Genomic DNA, 25,101 nt, shown 5'->3' on the forward strand with positions numbered 1-25,101 from the left:
ATGAAAGCAACTCCAAAAAACTGGAAGAAATGACTAGGACACCAGATGTGCAGATATCAATGCAAGGACACAGGAAACATGAAAAAGCAAGGAAATATGACACCACCAAAGGACCAAATCAATTGTCCAGCAAAAAGTCCCAATCAAAAAGAACTTGAAATTCCAGACAAAATTCAAAATACTGATTTTAAAGAAGCTGAATGAGATGAAAGAGAAATCTGAAAACCAATACAAAGAAATCAGAAAATCAATTCAGTATATGAGTGACAAATTTCCCAAAGAGATAGACATCTTAAACAAAAACCAAGCAGAAATTCTGCAACTGAAGATCTTACTAAAGGCAACACGATATACTACAATACACATTCAAAAGCTTTGCTAATAGACTAGACCAGGTAGAAGAGCAAATCTCAGAACTTGAAGAAAGGCCTTTTGAAATAATTCAGTCAGACAAGAATAAGGTAAAAAGAATAAATAAGAATAAACAAAGCCTTTGAGACATCTGAGACTACATAAAGCAACCAAATTTATGAATTCCAAGGAGGAAGGGAGATCAAAAAGTTTAGAAAACCTATTTAAGGAAATAATTGATGAAAACTTCTCAAGTCTAGCAAGAGAATTAGACATCCAGATACAGGAGGCCCAGTGATACCCAGGAAAATATATTGCACAAAAGACTTCATCATGACATATTATATTCAGAGTGTCTAAAGCCAAAGTCAAAGAAAGAATTTTAAAATTAGCAAGAGAAAAGTGCCTGGTCACCTATAAAGGAAATCCCATTAAGACTAAAACAGATTTCTTGTCAGAAGCCTTACAGGCTAGAAGAGAACAGGATGGCATTTTCAAAGTGCTGAAAGAAAACAAATTGTCAGCCCAGAATTTTATTTCCTGCTAGAATAAGCTTCATAAATGAAGAAGAAATATTCTTGCCCACACAAGGAAATGCTGAGGGAATATGTCACCACTAGACTCCTATAGGAAATGCTCATAGGGGTGTTAAACATGAAAACGAAAGGTTGATATTCACCATCACAAAAACACATGAAAATATAACTTGCAGGTCTTATAAAACAATCACCCAAGGGATGAAGATAAAGGAATCAAATGGCAACATTACAGAATTTCATCAAACCACAAAGACAAAAAGAGAAAAAGAAAAAAACAAAAAAATTATAAAACAAACTAGAAAGCAATTAATAATGTAATAGGAATAAAGCCTCATATATCAATATTAACCTTGAACATCGATGGGTTAAATGCTCTATTCAAAAGATATGGATTGGCAGAATGCAGTAAAAAAAAGCATGATCCAACTATATGCTGCTTATAAGAAACTCACATTGCTTGTAAAGAAGCACATAGACCAAAAGTAAAGGGGTAGAAAAAGATTTTCCATGCAAACAGAAACTAAAAGTGAGTGGGAGTAGCTGTACTCATACAAACTTTAAATGTAAAACAGTAAAAAAAGACAAAGACAAAGACGGTCTCTATAAAATGATAAAGGCATCGGTTCAGCAAGAGGATATAACAATTCCAAATATATATGCACCCAACTTCGGTGCTCCCAGATTCATAAAACAATTATCACTAGACCTAAAGAAAGAGATAGAAGGCAACATAATAATAGTGCAGGACTTCAATATCTATACAGATCATCAAGATTGAAAATCAACAAAGAAACATTGGATTTAAATTGATCTTTAGACCAAATGGACTTAAAAGACATTTACAGAACATTCTTCCCAACAACTACAGAATATACATTTTTTCACTAGCATATGAAACATCTTCCAAGATAGACCACATGTTAGGCTACAAAACAAGTCTTAACAGATATTTTAAAAATTGAAATCATATCAAGTATCTTATCAGACCACAATGGAATAATGCTAGAAATCAATAGGAAGAAAAACTTCAGACTGTGCAAATACATGGAAATTAAACAGCGTGTTCCTGAACAATCACTGGGTCAATGAAGAATTAAATCATAAATTAAAAATGTTTTTGAAATGAATAAAAATGAAAACACAACATACCCAAACCTGTGGGATACAGGAAAAGCAGTGCTAATAGGAAATAACATTGCATTAAAGGCCTACCACAAAAAAGTAGAAAGATCACAAGTTAACAATCTAACGTCATACCTCGAGGAACCAGAAAAACAAGAACAAACCAAACCCAAAGTTAGCAGAAGAAATGAAATAACAAAGATCAGAGCAGAACTAAATGAAAGAGAGAATAAAAAACAAATGCAAAGAATCAATGAAAAGTTTGTTCTTCAAAAAGATAAACAAAGTTGATAAAACACTATCTAGACTAACCAAGAAAAGATTCAAATAAACAGAATCAGAAATGAAAAATGAGACATAACAACTGATACCACAGAAATACAAAATATCATCAGAGACTATTATGAACAACTATATGTTCTCAAACTAGAAAACCTAGAGGGAAGGGATAAACTCCTGGAGACATATAACCTCTCAAAATTAAATCAGGAAGAAATAGAACTCCTGAGTAGACTTATAATGAGTAGCAAAATTGAATCAGTAACAAAAAAAAAATCTCCCAACAAAAAAATCCCAGGACCAGAAGAATTCACAGCTGCACTCTACCAAACATGCAGAGAACTAATATCAATCCTGAAATTGTTCCAAAAAATCGAAGAGGAGGGAATTCTCCCCAACTCATTGTGTGAGGCCAGTATCACTTTGCTACCAAAACCATACAAGGACACAACAAAAACAAAAACTACAGACTGATATACTTGATGAACATAGATGCAAAAATCCTTAAAAAATACTAGCAAATTAAATCCAACATCCCATCAAAAAGATAATATACACGTTGTGTTGCTTCCATGATGTATGCACCGAAGGTCCTGACTTCACCACAACACAATATAGCAATGTAACAAAATTGCACTTGTACCCCATGAATATAAACAAATAAAAAATAAAGGGAGGAAATAAACTACCAGTTATCAAGGAAAAGAATCTTGCAGAATAATATATATTATACAATGCGTTAGCGTTTTGTTGAAATTTTAAACACATTAACTCTGAGAGGGAGAAAGTGGGAAGGGATGAGAATGACCATTAACAAGTTTCTGTAACATTTTATTTACTAAAAAAAAGCCCTAGTATCTGATATCTATAATAATTGCTAACACTTTAATCTCCATAGTGGGCACATTGGTGCCTTGTGTTATTTTTTTCATGCTTAAAATGTTTAATAGTTTAAAAATTAAAACCATACAAATATTCTAATATAACTGTCAAAAATTTTCAATACAATATTAAGCATTAGAATGGAGAATACACAGGGTATATTAGTACAGAGGAGAGACCTTTAACTTAATTTAGGAGTTTAGAGGCTACACAGAAACAATGATATCTGAACTGAGTTTTGAATAATGAATATGACTGAACCAGGTAAAATAAGATATAAAAAGTGATTTAGTCAGAGGAAATAGTAAAAATAAAGTCATGGAGATGGTGAAACATTATTAAATATGTGAGGAAGCTCTTTAGTATCTAGACCATAAAGTCAAAAAGTGCAACTCACCCTTGGTGGGATTGGCAGATGGAATGGAAGTGTCAATAGAGGTCATTTGTGGGGACTTTTAATTCTGTGTTAAGGACCTTGTACTCTATCCTAGATCAACTGAAGTATCTTAAGTTGGGGAGTAATGCAGTCATATTAGCAATTTAGAAAGCGTGCTAAAGCTGTTTTGTGAAGGGTGGGTTTGGTGATGGTGGTGGCAGTGAAGGAGACGAGGAGACCAGTTAGGAGGCTGTTTGAATAGTCTAGGAAAGAGACAGGGGACTCATTTAAGACTGTGACAATGGGAGTAGCAAGGAGGAAAAAGAGTTTCCATATGTTTAGGAGGTGAATTTGACTGAAGTTAGAGACTGAATGGATATGGGACTTGAAAGAGAGGATGAATTTTTGCCTAGAATCCCTGTATAGATCATAGTAACATTAACAGAGAACTCGATTATGAGGAAAAGGAGGTTGGGGTGGATGATGAGTTTGGTTTTAAATACATTATGTTTGGGGTGTTTAGGGGATATATTATAGCTATACCCAAAAGGCAGTTGGTTATATTAGTCTGAAGCTCAAAGGAGAAGTCAAAGCTTGACATGAGGTAGTCATTATCCCAAGGATCAAAGATATTAAATATGTTATTATATGGCAGGTTACAGCTGATTTTAGTGGTTACTCATTACTTAAGGCAATGCCATTTCTATCTTTTCCAGCCCTCAGTTAAAACATTTAGTGGGTTACCAGTATAATAGATAGGGACCCTATCCTATGTACGTTCCCTAATGTAATGGAATATAAATATATTATGTTATGTAAAATAATGCTTTTTTCCTAATGTTTATTTACCTGATGAACATTTATTGAATGCCTACCCTATATACTGGGTATTGCGCTAGTAGTTCCAAATCAAGAAATGAATAAGATAATCTCTGATTCCAAGGGTCTCATAATCTAGTCAAATACATAGAAATTAAATTTGAAAGTGAGATAAATTTAAAACAGAAACATATATAAGGTAAAAAGGTATCACAGAGGAAGAAGCAATTAATTCTCTTTGTGTATAGGCTGTCAAGAAAGTGTCCCAGAATAAATGACATCTGAAATGTCTTTCTAAAAGTGAAGAGAACTCAGTACAGCAGTGGGGAGGAAGGAGTGGGTAGAGAAGATAGTATAGTTTCTTCTGTCACAGCAACCTATCCCAGCCTGATTCACTTGGGAATGACAATTTGGCATTATCTGGGGTGACATGGAAGGGAGATAGCCAGTTGGAGTTCTGGTTAGAGAGGTAGATAAAATCTATTCATTCAAATTGGGCAGATACCTTCTGCACACGATAGCTCATTTATCTAAAGGCTTTAATATAAAATAGTACTTTTTAATCATGAAGAAAAACTGGTGGATCAAGATGACAGGTAAAGGACTGGACATGAAAAGTAAAGATTGCAGGCCACATGAACAACCAAGATCAGATTCAGCTGCTGCCTCGGAGTGAAATAGTTTCATTAAGGGGTCACTCATCTAATTCAAGCATATTTCAGGCAAATTTTTACCTACATTGACGAGTGCTTGAAAGAGTCACTATCTCAAAATACTCTGAGTCCTGTCCTTAAACACCAATAATGCTTGTATTCTCTCAAGTCTTGCCTCTTTTCGACCAGGGCTATTCCAACCTTGTCAATTGTGGTGCTGACGCTGCACTTATTTTCTGCTATCTGCTCTTTCTTCACTTGACAGATTTCCAAGGGATGTATTATGCTCCCTAAGTAATACAGCGTAATATGTCTAGGTCTTTGTCACAGAATCAGTGACAGCTCTTTTAGGTATGGTTTTCTGAAAAGGTCGATGCGATGAAATCTTTTACTGTTTGTGTAACTTCTAGCAATGGCTGATATATCATCAGACTCATCCAGCCTTTAGTACTGTACTAGGGTTGCAGAGTGGCTCACCGTCTCCTGTATGTCTTTTTGCACACATATTCCCAGAATTTAGAGAATCATAAGCATAACTCAAAGCCACAAAATTACAATTGCAAAGACTTCTAAGGATGTTTACAGACTAACTTCTGAGTTGAAGAAGTGTAATTTGTGATTCACTTCCTAGCAACAAATTTTTTTTGATTCAAGAGGGCCGCTAGAAATTATATGCTCATGAAATGTCATCTTTCTCAGGAATTTCATATTTACGTTTGGTGATAAAATTATTTTTTTCTTTTTAACCCTTTTATTGTATTTCAGCAGAATCCAGTACAATTCAACCAATGCATGTATTGAGAGTCTATTATATAAAATACATGAATTTGGTGCTACCAAGGACAAAAAGATAACTAAGACAGTGTTCATACTTTCAAGGACTTTGCTTCTAGCTGAGAGGCAGCCATAGGCATAAGCAAGTACATTAAAGACAGGATATGAACAGTGGAAAAACAGAGTTAGAAACTATAAATGGAACATGAAAGAAAGGAAACTTTTTGGACTAACTATAAAGGAAAATTTCAGGAAGATGTTATTTGAGTTTTATCTTAATGGGAAGTGAACTTTCTCCCACTGAACAGGAAGGAATGGGAAGAAGACCTCCTGTTTCCAATGGTGGTGAAGCTAGGTTATTCAAACCAACATTCTCATTGAGAAAAAGTACAAAATGTAGATAAAATATATTTTAAAACATCTTAAAAGCATCAAAGAGTTGACAAGACAGTAAGGCCAAAACTGAAGGGAAAACAGATAATCAAGAACAAAGGATGGAAAGTGCTTTTTGCCCTGATGGTATTTTGCTTATTCTGGAAATTATTCTGGAAATGAACTTTAATTTTGATAACCCTATTTGGCTTATGGTAGTTACATATATCATAGAGGGTCTGACTGAGGAAGATAGAACAGATTAATGGAATAGAAAACACCAAAGCTGTAACTGAGCCCAATGCATAGCTGTGCAGAGGAGACCCATTTTGCTACATTAGGTGGGGGGCAAGTCAGGTGTGAGCAGGATATGTTCCCACACTTAACACATATGCTGGCCCTTGTCCTTCTTTCCTCACAATACAGCAACCCAGGGGGCATTTCTTTTCCATGAATGTCAAGCAACAACTTGTTGTGCAACCTTGTTCTCCAATTTCTGCAATTGGTAATAGCACTAATTTCCCAAAATGCAACTGAACACTTACAGAGGAAGGGCAGTTTGCACAGGTGTCCAGGTCCAAAGGCAATGTGAAAATTCCATTTAATTAAAGCTACTCTTAAAAATCTTTAAATTGTCCATTAAGTATAATATCTGAAGTTTCATGAATATAACTTGTGACACTATGATATAATAAATATATATTTGGTCTCTGCCCCTGGTTCCTGGCACACATCAGCTAAAACCCTGGGAATCTCTGGATTCCAAAGAATGTGATTTGCATGCTAATGAGATGACTAGTGGCTGGGGGCCCATCTGTAGCTTCAGAATGGGGACTGGTCACCACAAAGACTAAGGCATGATTAGAGAGTTGGGATTTTCAGCCCTACCCCCTCCAACCTCCATGGAGGGGAGAGGGGCTGATGGTCCATTTGATCACCAGTGGCCACTGATAAATTGCTTTCTAATCCGCTTTAAAAATAAGATAGATTTTTATTTACTTGGACTATCCAGCTAAACCTGCCTGGAAGCCAAGGGATATGGTATTTGTCCATATAATATTTCTCAGAGATTGTAATTTCAACTTAGAATTTGATGTGTGAATGTATATAAACACATAAGTAGTAGTCATTTTTATTTAAGTATAGAAAAACCAATCCATACAAATGTGTCATCTGTAAATCTACTCTCAAAAGAATAATGTATTAATAGATCCAAGATCATCTTTCCATGGGTCTAAATCTAGTTGCTATTCTCTCTCTAAATCTGCACTTGGTACTTTTAAGATTGTCTTCCTGAAAAACCTGTAAGTGGCAAGTCAAGGTGATGTAGAAAGATGTCTGTGTCCTCTGTTTTCATTCTGATTGTCTCCTTCAAATGAAATGCTTTCCTTTATTCAGATGCTACTGTGTTTCATGGAAATCTTCAGGCTACATCTTTTGCTTGAACTCTTCCCTAATAACAGCGGTCTTGATAATCTTCCATTCTCTAAGAATTTATAATTATAATGTGTGCCTTATAATTAAGCACTTCATTGCATAGTATTTTATGATATTCACTGATTATTTGAGTGTCAGTCTTATCTCCCCGATGATACTATAAACTTCTCAATGACTCTCAAAAGACTTAAATTGAAGAAACCACTAGAAATTCTCACTGGTAAATTTCAACAAGTGTTCTATGTTTCAGAACAACCATTCATTCATGGGCTCTGCACACTGGTTTAGGCAATGGAGATATAGCAGCAAACGAAACAACAACAAAATTGGGGCATTGCTGAATTTTAATTCTAGTAAGAGAAGTCCAGAAAATATATAAATACATAAGTTAAATATCTGGTGTGTCAGTTTCTTATATGAAAAAAAAAAAAAAAGAAACAAGAAAGAGGAATAGAACGTGCTTGTAGCTGTGTCTCACTTTTAAGTAGGATGGTCTGGGAAGGCTTTGTTGAGAGTACCGTTGAGCAAAGGCCTGGAGGTGTTAAGGGAATGAGCAATGCAGACCTCCGTGGAGGGGAGTTTCTGGCCAAATGAAGAAAGACAAGGCTACTGGGATATTGTCATGGAGCTCTAAAAGGCACTAAGTTTCTTAGGAAAGTCACATTTACATGTGACCAAGAGATTTTTCTGGTGGTCTTTCACAAAACAGACATTTATTTACCTAGTATGTCAAGCCAATCTTACCTAACCTCTATTGGTTCTGTCTGAGCTTGGTTATCACTTCTTAGGGAAACTTTCTGTAACTGCAAAGACTGGATTACAATTACATCCCTCTCATATGCATGCCCTGCACATTGCATGTATCTTCCCCCCCAAAATTGTTTATTTAATTATCTACAATTTCTGTTTAATGTCTAAATCACCCAATAGAATGTAAGTTTCATGAGGGCAGGGATCTGTTTTGTCCATGCCTGTCCCCTTGGCACCAAATATATTATAACTAAAGCACTACTTGTGCACGTGTGGCACACGCAGGTGCACGTGCACGCGTGCGCGCGCAGACACACACACACAAAGTTTAACTATTAATAGCTTAATGATGGAAGGGGTCACGTTTTATATCCTCATTGTGCCTGGACATACTGAAGTGCTAAGCATCATTTCCACAAACACTCAAAGGTAAATCTCCTCAACCTGAATATCAACATCAGCAGAAGCATCAACAAAAACACCAGATATACAAGTTTGGCCAGAAATATGACAAATACTACTGAGTCTCTATTATTTCCAAGGCGCTGGTCTAGATATTTAGGATACATCAGTGACCAAAATAGAGAAAAATTCCTCCTGTCACATAATGGAGTTTACATTCTAGGTCAAGAGAAAATATAAAATAACCACAGAAACTAAGTAAATTATACAATATTGTGAGGATGGTTAGTGCTTGGGGAAAAAATGGAAGCCAGTAAGGGAAATTGAGAGTATAATTTCAAGTAGGGTGAACAAGTAGGCCTCATTGTACAGATGATATTTGAGACATGTTGAAAAACAATTTTACTCTAAGAATGAGAGAAATAAACAGTGTAAGGGTAGTAAAATATTTATTAAAATTTAGAGTATATATCTGAAGCAGAGGGAAATAAGGCCTAAGTGAGTCAGGCACATCAGTGAAAGGAGTTTTCTCTCTTTGACTTGTAATTTATCTTTTCACAAAATTAACTTATATTTGCAATAAAATCAAAGAAAAAGTTATTTTATATCATTTGCCAAGAGAAAACATTAAAGCACATTTTCAGTAAAAAGTTTCTAGATCTTTAGAGATGAGATGAGATTCTTACCATTTTTACTGATGTCGAGTTCTTTAAGATTAACTAAACTAGCAATAGTGGTTGGCAGATTTGAAAGGTCATTGTCAGGAATACTTAGTTTTCGTAGAGCTTGACAGTTGAACAATTGCTGTAATAGAAAATAATCATTAATTAGATCTCAATCTAGTTAAATCCATTCATACATAAACTCAGTAAGAAAATGCAAGTCAACATTTTCATAAATGTGGTAGTAAGAAAGCCACCTATAAAAGCCTCACTTTTCTCCATACCCATATTCTCAATTGTTTTCAGAATGGTTTTCCATTCCATCCCAGTTCATGCCTCTCTATTTTCTGCTACCCAGACTCAAAACCCAAAATATTTCACTTTTTTCCTTCTGTTTCCAATAACATTCAACTTGCCACTGACTCCTACTGACTTTTTTTTCTTTGAAATAACTTCTGGAGTTGTCCTTTCTGTTCCCACAGCTACCAGGATTACCTCAATGGTCTTTTTCTACAACTGCATTAGATTGCATAACACATTAATTTCACCACGTTGAACAGTTGTTAGACATACAAGAATTGCAATACATTGGTATATATGAGCCCATATTTCTTTTGTGCCCCTCCCCCAACACTATTTCATAAATATTTGGTAAATAAAACATTTAACCTCTGATGTTTGGTAAAAAAACATCACAAGTGATTGGTTCATTTCTGCCATCAGTCCAAAATACTAGGTGGGGAAGAGCCAACCATTAAAGTAATGGTTCTGAAATCCAACATGCTTATAATCACTGGTGGATAGAGGCGCTTGTTCAAAATGTGAATTCTTGAGCTCTACCCAAATAGGTCTGGGAAGAGGGTCAAAAATCTGCATTTTTAACAAGCACACAGGTGATCTGGAAATTTCGATGTGTGTTTCCACTACCATATTTGAGAAACAATAAATTCTATTTTTTAGCTCTGTCCAACTCATCTTAACTCCTGCATGATATGAACAGCTGGGATAAAATTTTTGATTCATTTCTGGAAGAATTATCTTAATGAGATCTTTTCTGTTTGACATTTCTAATTCTGTTTTGCTAAATTTCAACAGATTAAGTTTCTGATATCCATGACTATGCAATTGGCTTACAGTACACTTAACTATCACTTGTTCTCACATGTAATTCATTATTTATAGGCAAGCAAAAACAATGTAGCACATGGTTGTTATTTCTTAACTCATTAGCTTTTTAAAAAATAGATTATGCTGGTTGTTACTTAAGATAAAATATGCAGCTTCTTACTTTGGGTCAGTCATTTTTGGCTCTTTACAAAGATTATTTGGAATACTTCATGTAGTGTAGAATTAATTTTCAACATCTTATACATAAATGTTGCTACTTCTTTTTATAAAACCTAAAAAATAAAACTTTGATGGATACTTCGATGGATAGTTTCCTCTAACTACTAATTTTCCTATTAAAGGAATAGGAAAACAGATGTCTATACTCATGGAAAAAGTTAATGTAAACTATTTTCAGTCTCTATCATTCTGATACCACTATTATATCTACATCTGCATGCAATGTGGTTACTTACAAATTCATAGATTAAAAAATCAATTGCCTCATGACCGATTTTGGTGAGATTTACTGACTACTCTTTAGTCTGAGAACTATTACCATTTTAAGCAATGTACAGGCTTGAACACAATTGTCTGTTGTTTTTTAAAATTTGCATCATCATCTCAACTACATTAATAGAAGTCCTAATATTCTTATTCAACTTTAAATGAGGCCACATTAGGAACAAAAGATATAGAAACTCCTGAACAGCCTATAAGAGAGAGAATCCAAGATCTCTGGTATAGAGATTAAGAGCAATGCACAGGGAATCTGGTTGATGTGTGATCAATCTTCACTCATTTATTTATTAGCTGTGCAATCTTGGGCAAGTTACCTAACATTTCTGAACCCATCAGTTTCCGTGCCTGAAAATTACTGTTGAGAACAAATTACCTAACTTGAAGAGTTGCTGAGAGAATTATATGAGTTAATATATTCATCAATTCTAAGTTCCACATTTTTTCATATATTAACATCTTTGATATTTGGAATGCATCTTTCAGTCAAGAGTAAGTAATAATTTTTAAGAAGTGTCTTTTTCTTTCTTAATGGTACTACAATAATAATGTGTCTTATGATCAATGGCCTTGAATTTGATGAAATAAGGTACTCATGAAAATGTAGAATTGTGTTTGGCATTTATTAAACTTGATAACTGCTAGCTGTTATTAATATTTATATACCAGACACAGAGGCACACCTATATAATAATTTATTTCTTAATTTTCTACATGATGAGGTTTTTGAAGGATGGCATCACATCTGATTTACCTTAGTATCAACCTGTTTCTTCTTTTTATATATAAAAGTGATCAGCACAGTGTCTTATACATAGTATATGCTGAGTAAATATTTTTAGAAACATGCATAATAATTACATGAAATAATTAAATAATAATTAAATGAAAAATGAGGGGAGTGCTTGGTTTCAACTGTGAGTGGTAGTTCACTGGGTTGGAAGCTTCAGATAGGTAAATAGTGTCAGTAGAATCTAAAGATATGAGTCATAATGTCTACAAATTGGCAAAGAAATTAAGATGCCATGGTAATGGCTCTTTCAAGATTTAAGATTTGAATGAAAATGAGGCATAGAATAATTATAAAATAGCTGTAATTCTTCAATATAGTAAAATAGAGCAAATACAATTAATAGTTAATTAGAGTAAAACTGTTAGTGGTCATGGTTACCCTGCCTTTCATTTGCAAATGATATTTCACATTTCAAAAACAATAAAACTATTTTGAATCTTAAAATATCTATGTACTAAAGTGCTCTTTTTCTTGAGCTAAAGGAAGCAATTTAACTCTGAAAAAAATTGGTTTGGGAAGAGTATGTGATATAAATTACTGAGTCCAAAATAAACATTTCGAACTAAAGCAAAATTTGGAATTTTCAGTGAGAGTTGATACAAAAGAAAAAGGTCCAAAAGTTGAAAATAAAAATATATTTAAGCTAAAAAATATGTATTCTAAAAGATATTATTTCAGAAAGAAGGAGGGAGCAAGATGGCTGAATAGAAAAGCTCTAGGGATCATCCTTCCACACGAACACCAAATTCAACAACTATTCATGTAAGGAAGCAACTTCAGAAGAACCAAAAATCAGGTGAGCAATCACAATACCTGGTTTTAACATTATATCAAGGAAAGAGGCACTGAAGAGGGCAGAAAAGACACTCTTGCATTGTCTAAGCCACCCTTCCCTGTTTCCTGCAGTGTCATGCAAGTATGCTGAATGCAAAGAAAACTTGTGTGCCTGAGGGATGGGAGAGTGAAGTGATTGTGGGACTTTGCATAGCACAGGACAGAATTGCACAGGTGCCCATTGAGGGAGCATTTAGACCAGCTCAGCCAGAGGGAAATCCTCTACCCCAAACAGGAGTTCCAGCTAGCCTTACCACCAGCTGACAAAATGTGGCCTGAGGGCTGGAATAAATTCATAAGGAAGCACAGGCCACAAAGACTACAGTCCATGGGCAATTCCTATGGCTGTGCTGGCTCAGAGTCAGTGGACTTGGGGTACATGTGATCTAGTGAGACACCAGTAGCAGTGGCCAAGCCACTCCCTGGGTCACCCCTCCCCCAACTCCAGACAGTACAGCTGAGGGAGAGTCTTTTTCCACTTGGAGAAAGGAAAGGGAAGAGTCCAGAGGACTCTGTTTTGCAACTTGAGTAGCAGCTCAGGCAGAGTAAAATAATGTACCAAGCCTCTGAGTCCAGGCCTTAGTTCCTGGATGACATTTCTAGACCCATCCTGGGCCAGAAGGATACATGCTGCCCTGAAGGAACCCAGTCCTAGCCAGATGCACCACGAATAACTAAAGAGACCTTGGGCTTTGAATAAACATCAGAGGTAGCCAGAAAGCAGTCACTACAGGTTTTGGGTGATATTGGCTGGTTTCAGGTGTGACCTGACACAGTTCCAGCTGTGGTGGCCATAAGGGAGTGGCCACATCATTCCTCCCTCAGCTCTAGCAGCCTACCCCAGAGAGTAAGGGAAGAAAGTGAGAGACCTTGCCTGGTAATTCAGGAAATTCTCCCATATCTCATCCAAGTCCACCAAGGTGGTAAAACCAGGAGTCTGCAAGATTCACAGTATTACTGGACTTGGGGCACCCTAGTGCTGGTATGGTTGCAGTAACCAAAGACATACATCACAACCCTCAATTCCCTTTGAATATCTGGAAACCCTTCTCAAGAAGGATGGGTCCAAACAAGCCCAGACTGTGAAGATTAAAATAAATACCTAACTCTTCAATTCCCAGGCATTGATGAATATCCACAAGCATCAAGAACATCCAGGAAAACAGAGTCTTATCAAATGAACTAATTAAGGTCCCAGTGACCAATCTTGGAGTGATGGAGATATGTGATCTTTCAGATAAGAAATTCAAAATACTTGTTCTGAAAAAGCTCAGTGAACTTCAAGACAATACAGAAAAGGAATTCAGAAGTCTATTAGAGAAATTTAACAAAGAGATTGAAATAATAATAAAAAAAATCAAGCAGACATTCTGGAGATGAACAATTCAGTCAACAAATTGAAAAATGCATCACAGTCTCTCAGCAGTGGATTTGATCAAGCAGAAGAAAGAATTATTGAGCTTGAAGACAGGCTATTTGAAAATGTACAGTCAGAAGAAAAAAAAAGAAAAAAGATAAAAAAGAATAAAGCATTCCTACAAGATCTAGACAATAAATTCAAAAGAGCATGTCTAAGAGTTATTGGCCTAAAAGAGGAAACAGAGAGAGAGATTGGGGTAGAAAAGAAATAATAACAGAAAACTTTCCAAACCTAGAGGAAGATATCAATTTTTAAGTACAAGAAAGTCATAGAACACCAAGCAGATTTAACCCAAACAAGACTACCTCAAGGTATTTAATAATCAAGCTCCCAAAGGACACAGATAAAGATCCTAAGGAAAGCAAGAAAAAAGAAAAAAATAACATATAAAGGAACTCAATATAGTCTGGCAGCAGACTTCTCAGTGGAAACCTTATAGACCACGAGATAGTGGCTTATTCAAAGCCACTAAGGCATGACTTATTCAAAGTGCTGAAGGAAAAAATTTCACTCTAGAATATTATATTCTACAAAAATATCCTTCAAATATGAAGGAGAAATAAAGACTTTCCCATACAAACATAAGGTGAGGGATTTCATCAACACCAGACCTGTCCTACAAGAAATGCTAAAAGGAGTTCTTCGATATGAAAAATGGACATTAATGAACAATAAGTAATCATCTGAAGGTATAAAACTCACTGGTAACAATAAACACATGAATAAAGAATATCACACTGTTGGAATTGGGGTATATAAACCACTTATAGCTTGAGTAGACAGACATATCTTTCAAAAATAACTATAACAACTTGAGAGAAAGATAGATAGTATAAAAAGATATGGATGGAAACAACAAAAAGTTATAAAGTGGAGGGGACAAAGTTGAAGGGTAGAATTTCTTTTAGATTTATCCTTTCCTTGTTTCTTTCTTTGTTTGAAAGCAGTGTTAAGTTGTCATATATTTAAAATAATTTGTTGTAAAGTATTTATTGCAAGTCTCATGATAACCTCAAATCAGAAAACCTGCAATAGGTACACAAAAAATAAAAAGCAAGGAATTAAAACTCACAACCAGACAAAATCACTTTAACAACAGAACACAGGAAGGAAGTAAAAAAGAAAGAGAGGACCAAAAAACAACCAGAAATTAAATAACGACATGGCAGTAGTAAGTCCTTACCTACCATAATAACAATGAATGTAAATGGACTACACTCTCTAATCAAAAGACATAGCCTGGCTGAATAGATAATAAAAACAAGATTCAACATTATGTTGTCTGCAAAAAACGTACTTCACCTATAAAGACACATATAGACTGATAATAAAGGGATGGAAAAAGATATTCCATGCAAATGGAAACCAAAAAAGAGCAGGCAGCAGTAGCTATATTTCTATCAGATAACTGTAAAAAGATACAAAGAACATAATTATATAATGATAAAGGGGTAAATTCATCAAGAGGATATAACAATTCTAAATACATATGCACCCAATACTGGTACACCCAGATATGTAATGCAAATATTATCAAAGCTAAAGAGAGAGAACACCCCAATAGAATAACTGTTAGAGAACTCAACACTCCACTTTCAGCATTGAACAGATCATCCACACAGAAAATCAACAAAAAAACACAGGACTTAATCTGCGCTATAGACCAAATAAACTTAATGGATATTTGCAGAATGTTTCATCCAACAGCTCCAGAATACACATTCTTCTCCTCAGCTCATGGATCATTCTCAAGGATAGATTATATATTAAGGCACAAAACAACTCTTAAAAATTTCAAAAAAAATTTAAATCATAAAAAAATCTTTTCTCTGACCACAATGGAATACAACTAGAAATCAATAATAAGAGGAATACGGGAAACTATACAAACATGTGAAAATTAAGCCATATGTTCCTGAATGACCAGTGGGTCAATAAAGACATTAAGAAGGAAATTAAAAAATTTCTCAAAACAAATGAAAATGAAAACACAACATATCAAAACCTATGGAACACATAAAAAGCAATACTAAGAGTAACATTTATAGCAATAAATGCCTGCATCAAAAAAGCAGAAAAGCTTCAAACAATCTAATGATGCATCTCAAAGAGCTAGAAAAACAAGAGTAAACCAATCATAAAAGTAGTAGAAGAAAAGACATAATAAAGATCTGAGCAGAAATAATTGAAATTGAAACCAAAAAATACAAAATATCAATGAAACAAAAAGTTGTTTTTTGAAAAGATTAACAAAATCGACACATCTATAGCCAGACTAATTAAGAAAAAAAAAGAAGCTCCAAATAAATAAAATCAGAGATGAGAAAGGAGACATTACAACTGATAGTGTAGAAATTCAAAAGATCATTAGAGACTACTATGAGAAACTATATGCTGATAAATTGGAAAAAATGGATAAATTTCTAGACACATTCAGTCTACCAAGATTGAACTAAGGAAAAATTCAAAACCTGAATAACCAATCACAAGTAATGAGATTGAAGCAATAATAAAAAGTCTCCCATAAAAAAGCCCAGGACCTGATGGCTTCACTGCTGAATTCTACCAAGCATTCAAAAAATTAATACCAATCCTACTTAAATTATTACACCAAATCCAGGAGGAGGCAATACTCCCAAACTCATTCTATGAGGCCTGTATCACTCTGATACCAAAATCTGACAAAGGCACCACAAAAAAAGAAAACTATAGGCCAATATCTCTGATGAACATAGATACAAAAACATTCAACAAAATAATAACAAACCTAATTCAACAACGCATTGCAAAGATTATTCAACATGATCAAGTGGGATTCATCCCAGAGATGCAAAGATGTTCCACATAGGCAAATCTATCAATGTGATACATCATATTAAGAGAGTAAAGGACAAAAATCATATGATCATTTCAACTGATGCTAAAAAAACATTCGATAAAATTCAACACAGTAAAAGCCATATGTGACAGACCCACAGATAGTATGAAACTGAATAGGAAAAAAACTGAGAGCCATTCCTCTAAGATCTGGGACAAGACAAGTATGCCCCACTTTCACCAGTGTTATTCAGCTTAATACCAGAAGTTCTAGCAATTAGACAAGAGAAAGAAATAAAGGGCATCTAAAGTGGAAAGGAAAAAGTCAAATTATCCTTGTTTGTCCATATGATCTTGTATGTAGGGAAATCTAAAGTTTTGACCCAAAAACTATTAGAACTGATAAACTAATTCAGTAAATTTTCAGGATACAAAATCAACATACAAAATCAATAACATTTTCACATGTCAAAAGCAAATAATATGAAAAAGAAATGAAGAAAGTAATATCATTTATAATAGCTACAAATAAAATAAAATCCCTAGAAATAAACTTAACCAAAGAAGGAAAAGATCTCTATAATGAAAACTATAAGACACTGATGAAAGAAACTGAAGAGGACACAACAGAATGTAAACTATTCCATTCTCATGGACTTGGAAGAATCAATATTGTTAAAATGTCCATACTACCCAATGCAATCTACAGATTCAATGCAATCTCCATCAAAATACCAATGGAATTCTTCAAGAAATAGAAAAAATAATCCTAAAATTTATATGGAACTGTAAAAGACCCAGAATAGCCAAAGCCTTTCTGAGCAAAAAGAACAAAACTAGAGCAATCACATTAGCTGATTTAAAATTTTACTACAGAGCTGTAGTGACTAAAACAGCATGGTACTGGCATAAAAGCCGACATGTAGAACAATGGAACATAATAGAAAATCCAGAAATAAATCCACACATCCACAGCAAATTTATCTTGGAGAATGGTGCCACTGGGGAAAGGACACTCTCTTCAATAAATGGTACTGGGAAAACTGGATATCTATATGCAGAAGAATGAAACTAGACCCTTATCTCTAGCCATATACAAAAATCAAATCAAAATGGAATAAAGACTTAAATCTAAGACCTGAAGCTATGAAACTACTAAAAGAAAACATTGGGGAAATGCTTTAGGTCATTGGTCTGAGAAAGACCTCTTGTGTAATACCCCCAAAGCATAGCAACCAAAACAAAATCGGACAAATGCGATCACATCAAGCTAAAAAGCTTCTGCACAGCAAAGAAAACAATCAACAAAGTAAAGGGACAACCCACATAATGGGAGAAAATATTTGCAAACTATACATCAGATGAGCAATTAATAACTAGAATATATAAGGAGCTCCAACAACTCAATAGGAAAAAATCAAATAATCCAATTAAAAATGGACAAAGGATCCGAATAGAGATTTCTCAAAAGAACACATAAAAATGGCCAACAGGTACACGAAAAAATGTTCAACATCATTAGGCCTCAGTGAAATGCAAATCAGAACTACAATGAGATATCATCTCACCCCAGTTACAAAAACAGGCAATAAGGAATGCTGGCAAGGATGTGGAGAAAGGAACTCTTGTACACTCTTGGAAGGAGTGTAAATTAGCGTAAGCACTATGGAGAATAGTATGAAGTTTCCTCAAATAAGTAAAAATAGAATTAGCATATGACCCAGCAATCCCACTGCTAGGTATAGATCCTAAAGAAAGGAAATTGATATATCAAAAAGATATCTCCCTTTCCATGTTTATTGCAGCACTATTCACAATAGCCAAGATTTCATAACTACCTAATTGTCCATTAATGGATGAATGGATAGAGAAACTGTGGTACATATACACAATGGAATATTATGTAGTCATAAAAAGAAGGAAATTCTGCCATTTGTAGCAGTGTGGATGGAACTGGAGAACATCATGTGAAGTGAAATAAACCAAGCACAGAAACACAAATCTCACATGTTTTCACTCATATGTGGGAGCTAAATATTAAAACAATTGCTCTCATGGAGACAGAGAGAAGGATGGTTACCACAGGCTGGGAAGGGTAGCAGCGAAGGGGAGGATAAATTGTGAATGATTAGTGGCTGCAAAAATATAGTTAGATAGTTGAACAAATGAACGATATTGATAGTACAACAAAGTGACTATAATCAACAATAAGTTAGGTTATACTTTAAAATCATTAAAAGGGTGGAATTGAAATGTTCTTAACACAAAGAAATGATAAATGCTTGAGATGATGGATACCTCAATTACCCTGATTTGGTTAATATACATTGTATGCCTGCATCAAAACATCACATGTATCCTATAAATATATATAAGTACTATGTACCCATAATAATTAAAAATAAAAAAAATTTTAAAATTATTTCATCCATCCATTCATTCATGGAAAATTCTTTATTGTCACCTACTGTAAACTAGACACTGTGCTTAATGTAGAGGATACAAAGTGAGTAAGACATAATTACTGAGACCATATTTCTTAGATAGTTTCATATTTAGGCATTAATTTAAATACCCTGCAAGAAACTATGCCAGGGTAAACATCGGGTGTAATGAAAATAAACACGTAGGATATTTACACCATATTTTGTTGTTAATTGGGTTTGGATTGACTTACAAAAGTATGCCTAGAAGTGGTGTGAAAAAACGGACCACTCAAAAGCCAGCACACGTTAGTCAGATGAAGGCTAAAGAATAATGTTACATCTTTTTTGAAGTATCTAAAGATAATCTCAATTCAAAGAATATGTAGCTCAAACTAGTTTCAGATATTTGCTTGATAATATGAGAAGACTTTGATCATGGAATGAATGCTTTGAGTCAATAGCATCTATATGCACCTAAAATACATTTATTGACTATCTATTATATGTTATGATCTGTCTTCAGCACTGAAAATAAAGGCAGAAAATCATCAACTTCTGTTTTAGTAATATAGTGCACTAAATATTCAAAGAGTAACATTTTGATGCAATAAAACTACATGCACTCTCTCTCTCTCTCTCTCTCTCTCCTTTGTTGTATAACTGAGCTCTGGCTGTAAAGTAAGAAAACTCTTTAAGTTCCAGAACAACAAGAAAACATTAAAACAGAGTTAAATGAGTCTGGAATTAACTTTTGCTCTGGTAGTATCTGTTGGTCCCTGATGGCTTAAGCCTGAGTTAATGATATTGCAAGTATAGAAGACTGCTTGGAGTCTGAACAGAGTGAAAGATTGGCTTATAGATCACTCCATACAGAGTTCACTCACAGTAGGTAAAGTAGAAAAAACTGAATCTGCAAAGGAGATTCATGCATTTCTCAGTCTTGGCTCTGAGTGGTGTGTGTGTGTGTGTGTGTGTGTGTGTGTGAGAGAGAGAGAGAGAGAGACAGAGAGAGAGAGAGAGAGAGTAAGAGAGAGAGAGAGAGGGAGGGAGGAAGGAAGGAAAGAAGGAAAGAGAGAGGGATAAAGAGAATGAAGGACAGATAGGAAGAAGAAAGAAGAAAGGAATAACAGGAAAGAGGAATGGAAAGGAAGAAAGAAGGAAAGGAAAAAAGGAAAGAAAAGGAAGAAACAAAAAGACAAAGGAAAAAAAATTCATCTTCCAGGAATTACTAACCACGAGCCTGACTTCCATTGATTTAGGGGCTGGGATTCACAGTATCTGCAAGACTTCCTGAAACCTAGTTCAGAGTTACAAGTGGTCCTGTGTTACTATTGCCCCAGTATCTGGTAGAAGCAAACATATATATATCTTTGAAGGAATGAACTTTAAATTTCTGCCCTTTATCTCACAGATAAGGTTCTAATAAGCATGAATTATTTTAAAAAATCACGAAATGTGTAATTAAATAATTGATCTGAGTGAGATGCTGCATAAAAACAAAGAATCAGGCTTGAAAATGATGCGGATATTCAAATTATAAAACACAAAATGGAAAATAAATACATTCAATTTGTTTAAGAAGTAAAAGTGGATTTAAAAACATGACAGAAGAAGAGATAATTGGAGAACCCAATGGATGAGTAGATTAAACACAGCTGGAGAACGTAATAGTGAACTAAATGTTAAGAAGAAATTAGATGAATGTAGTATGAAAGACAAAAATATGGGCAATAGAAAAGACTGCCTAAGTGACATGGAGGACAGAGTAAGAAGGTCTTTTCGGAATTCTAGGAAAAGTTGGTTAAGAAAATGAGGATGAAGTAGCTGGGAAATTCTAGAATTGTTGAAATTAAACAAACTCAACAAATTCTAAACAAGAGGAATAAAGAGGAATCTACACCTAGACTTACATGAAGTTGTAGAGTGCCAAAGGCAGTAGATCTTAAAAGTCGCCAGAGACAGGAAAGATTACCTTCAAAAGACTGAAAATTAGACAAGGCTGATTGCTCAAGAACAATAATTAAAGCAGTGATCCGTTAGATGATATCTCTAAAGTACTAAGAATAAATAATCTTACATTTGCAGTTATAACAAAAACGCCAAAATAACATTTTCAAATAAAGGCAAACTGAGTTTAATATTAAGATACTTTTACTAAAGCAGCTGTCAGAAGATACCTTTTAGTAAGAAAAAAATGACCCTGGAGAGAGGCATGAGCAGCAAGAAGGAATATCAATAAAGTAAAAAATATAAAAAAGGAAATGTGTGGTTAAATATAAATAACATTGGTTATATAAAACAATAACAAGACAGATAATTGCTGGATTGAAAATTCAATGTAGAAATAAAATTCTGAACAACCAAAGCATGTATATCAGGAGAAAGACAATCAGATTAAAAACATTCTCAGCTTTTCCCATTGTTTGAGAAGAAAGTAAAGATACTGATTAACTTTAAAGTTAAATATGCATGCTAAGTTAAAGAGATATGTTAAAATTTCTAGAATAACAACTAAAAGAATGAAAATCAAGTGTAGGATTTCTTAGTGAGCAAAGGCAAAATAAACAGAATGAGATAAAGAGGGATAAAGGGACTTTAATAAAGATAACGGAAACAAATGAAAGACTCAGAAGTAGCAAGACATAAAAATGAAGAATAGATTTGAATAAATCAATACAAATATATCAATAATTACCATCAATAAATATGGTTTAATCTCTACAATTAAAAATAGACTGTCAGAATAAATTAATATTAGAAATAATCAAGATATATTGTGTTTATGAGAGGGACACCCAAAACTTGATGGAAAACATGAAACTGTTAAAATTAAAGGCAATGTTATGTAGCAGTATTGATTTAGGGCAAAATGAATTACTAGAGATAATGACCATATATTCATAAGTCAGTTCACTACAAATATTGAACAACTCTAAACTTGTATATATTTAGTATTCTAGCATTAATATATTTAAAGAAACATTTGACAGATTTTCAAGGAGATATTAAACTTCTACCATAGCAGGATAGTTTAACAGATATTTTTCAATAATTGTCTAAAAAAGCAGACAAAAATAAAATAAAAGCTATAGAAGAAGTGATGACCACATTTAATGAGCTTATTCTAGTGGATACATATAGAACACTGAACTCAACTATTATAATGTTTTTTAAAGTACATATGAAAAATTAGCAATTGACCATGTGCTAGACATAAAGGAAATCTCAACAAACTTCAAAGAATTAATAACAAAAGACCAAATTCTTAGTCAATAATGCAATTAAGTTATACATTTTTTACAAAAAGATAATTTTAAAAGCTTTTATATTTTGATATATATTACAAACTGAAATTTAATAACTCATGTTCCAGAGATAAAATTGTAATGGAAGTCACAAAACACAATTATTATAATAAAAGATAATGTAATGAAAATGCCAGGATATAACTAGAATAATCAGTGGTAAATTTGTAGCCTTAAATGGTTACATAAGAAAAGATGAAGGGCTGAAAATGAATGAGTTAAATATGCAGCTTAAGGAGACAGACAAAAGGCAAAAGAATAAACTCAAATAATACAGAAGGAAGACAACAATAGATAAAAGAGCCCATTCACAACAATATATGAAGTAGCAAGGACATAGGGTCTAAAGCAAGCAACAAACTGTGAGCTCCTCAAGGAGAGGAGTGGGTCATTGTATTTATCTTATTATTGTTGTCTTTTTAAATTCTTATTATGAAATATATATACATATATATATACCAGAGTGTATATAATATGTATGTTCTTTTAAAATTATGATAATAAAACAAAAAGACCCATATTTCTCAATCCAGTTGAAGAAATCTCTCCTATGCTCCTCTTAATCATATCCCTTTGTCTTCTACCCACCTCCACTGAGAGGCAACCAATTTCTTGAATTTTATTTTACTCATTCTCTTGCTTTTCTCTATACTTTTATCACAGGTTTAGTAATGCTAAAATTATATATTGTTTGGATTTGTCTGTTTGTCTTTATATGGATAGAATAATACTGTATGCTTCCATCGGCAACTTTTCATTTTTAATTCAGTATTATGTTATTAACATATCCCATGTTGATGTATACAATGTATTCATTCACCTTTACTACTTTATGCTTCTATGTTTTATATGTAATACAACTTATACATTCTACTGTTCATAACTTTTGAGTTGTTTACAAAGTTTTTCTAACATGAACAATGCTGCTAAGAATATCCTTATATACATCTGCTAGTGCATATGCACCAAAGTTCCTCTGAGTAGGTAGACATATATATTCAAATTTACTAAGTAATAGAAATTGTTTTCCAAAATTGCTCCAACAATTTAAATTCCCACCAAGGATAAGAATCCTTATATTTCCATAACATTTTCAGACTATTTTTTCCAATTTATGCCGTATAAAATGCTAACATATTCTGCCTAATTACTAATAAGATGACCATCTTCTCTTGTTTTATTGATTTGAAAGTATTTATCACATGTTCTGGATAGTAATTCTTTAACAGTTCTTCCAATATATGGCTAGTCTTTTCATTTCTTTATGGTATCTTTCGATAAAAAGAGTTTTACAGTAGCCAAATTTATCTTTCAATTTTAGCTTGTGCAGATACTGTCTTATTTTTATTTCTTATAAAAGTTTTAATATTTTGATTTGACCCATCTGAAATTTATTTTTTTGAATGATGTGAAGGCTCCATTTTTTCTTCTTACAGATAATCAGTTGTTCCAGTACCATTTTTAAAAAGTCCATTATTTCTCCACTGATTTGTAAGACAAGTTTGTTGTATATCTGATTTTCACATAAGTATGGGTCAGTTTCTGGACTTTCTATTTCTAGCCCACTGGTCTATTTATCTTTCTCTCATTCTAGCTGGATCACCAGAATTCTATGACTATGATTTGTGCTTGTGCTAGAGAAGAATGGGAAAGGAACATGAGGGGATGCCCAGAGAAGGAAGAAACAGTTCAACTAGGTTTTGGGAGACAGTAGTTTTCTGAGCAGAAGGTGGGATGTGGAGGTACAGGTATACGGGGAACATCAGGGAAGTCCAGGAAGCTGTACATGGAGAAAAGGCTCAGAAGCATATTGAGACTGGCAAAAAAATTGCAAGTGGCTATATTCGAAACTGTATGGAGGGGGATAGAAAATGAGAGTTTTAGCCAGAATGTGAAAGGTTGTAAGAGTCTGAGCTTTATTCTGCAGAAAGTGTTTGAATGGTCATTTTTAATAATTTTTCAGTCAATATTACATATATCATCTCCAGAAAAATATCTGTGAGAACTCAGATGTGCACATGTGTACTCACACATATATACAAATACACACATTTGCATTCAATTTCAGGGAACCTGCAAATCACCTGAAACCAAGGCATGGATCTGTGGACCAGGTTAGTGACCCCTGTGATAGGAAGTCATGAGATGTCACTTTTTAAAAAGCAAATGTGATTTGTTTATAATTTTTCAATGGCTTGACAGTGTCTAAATTCGTTAATGTGGCTTTCTAGGTCCTTCATCTCTCCAGTTTGTCATCTTACCATTCCTCTTGTTCCCTGTCCCTTCCTCATATCTTGCCCTCTGCTGTCCTGCATTATCACCTCTCCAGCCACACTGAGCAGCTGTGTTTCTGCCTGGACTTTGCAAATGTCAGGTCTCTAGCTGGAACTGTTTTCTACCCTACCCTATCCCACCTCCCCTCTAACCTCTTCTTTAAGCTAAGATCTTCCCACCATCCAGGT

General features: G+C 34.1%; 1 protein-coding gene across 1 annotated transcript in view; it reads right to left on the reverse strand.

Annotated features, from left to right (window-relative positions):
* LRRC7 (leucine rich repeat containing 7) overlaps window positions 1–25,101 on the reverse strand; it is a 571,016-nt gene that overhangs the window by 306,175 nt on the left and 239,740 nt on the right. The window contains exon 4 of the mRNA XM_012652676.1: window positions 9,443–9,560. Coding sequence (XP_012508130.1) covers window positions 9,443–9,560 — 118 coding nt within the window. The remainder of the gene's footprint in view (window positions 1–9,442; window positions 9,561–25,101) is intronic.

The sequence above is a fragment of the Propithecus coquereli genome, unplaced genomic scaffold (genome assembly GCF_000956105.1).
Source record: "Propithecus coquereli isolate 6110/MARCELLA unplaced genomic scaffold, Pcoq_1.0 Scaffold396, whole genome shotgun sequence".
Taxonomy (NCBI): domain Eukaryota; kingdom Metazoa; phylum Chordata; class Mammalia; order Primates; family Indriidae; genus Propithecus; species Propithecus coquereli.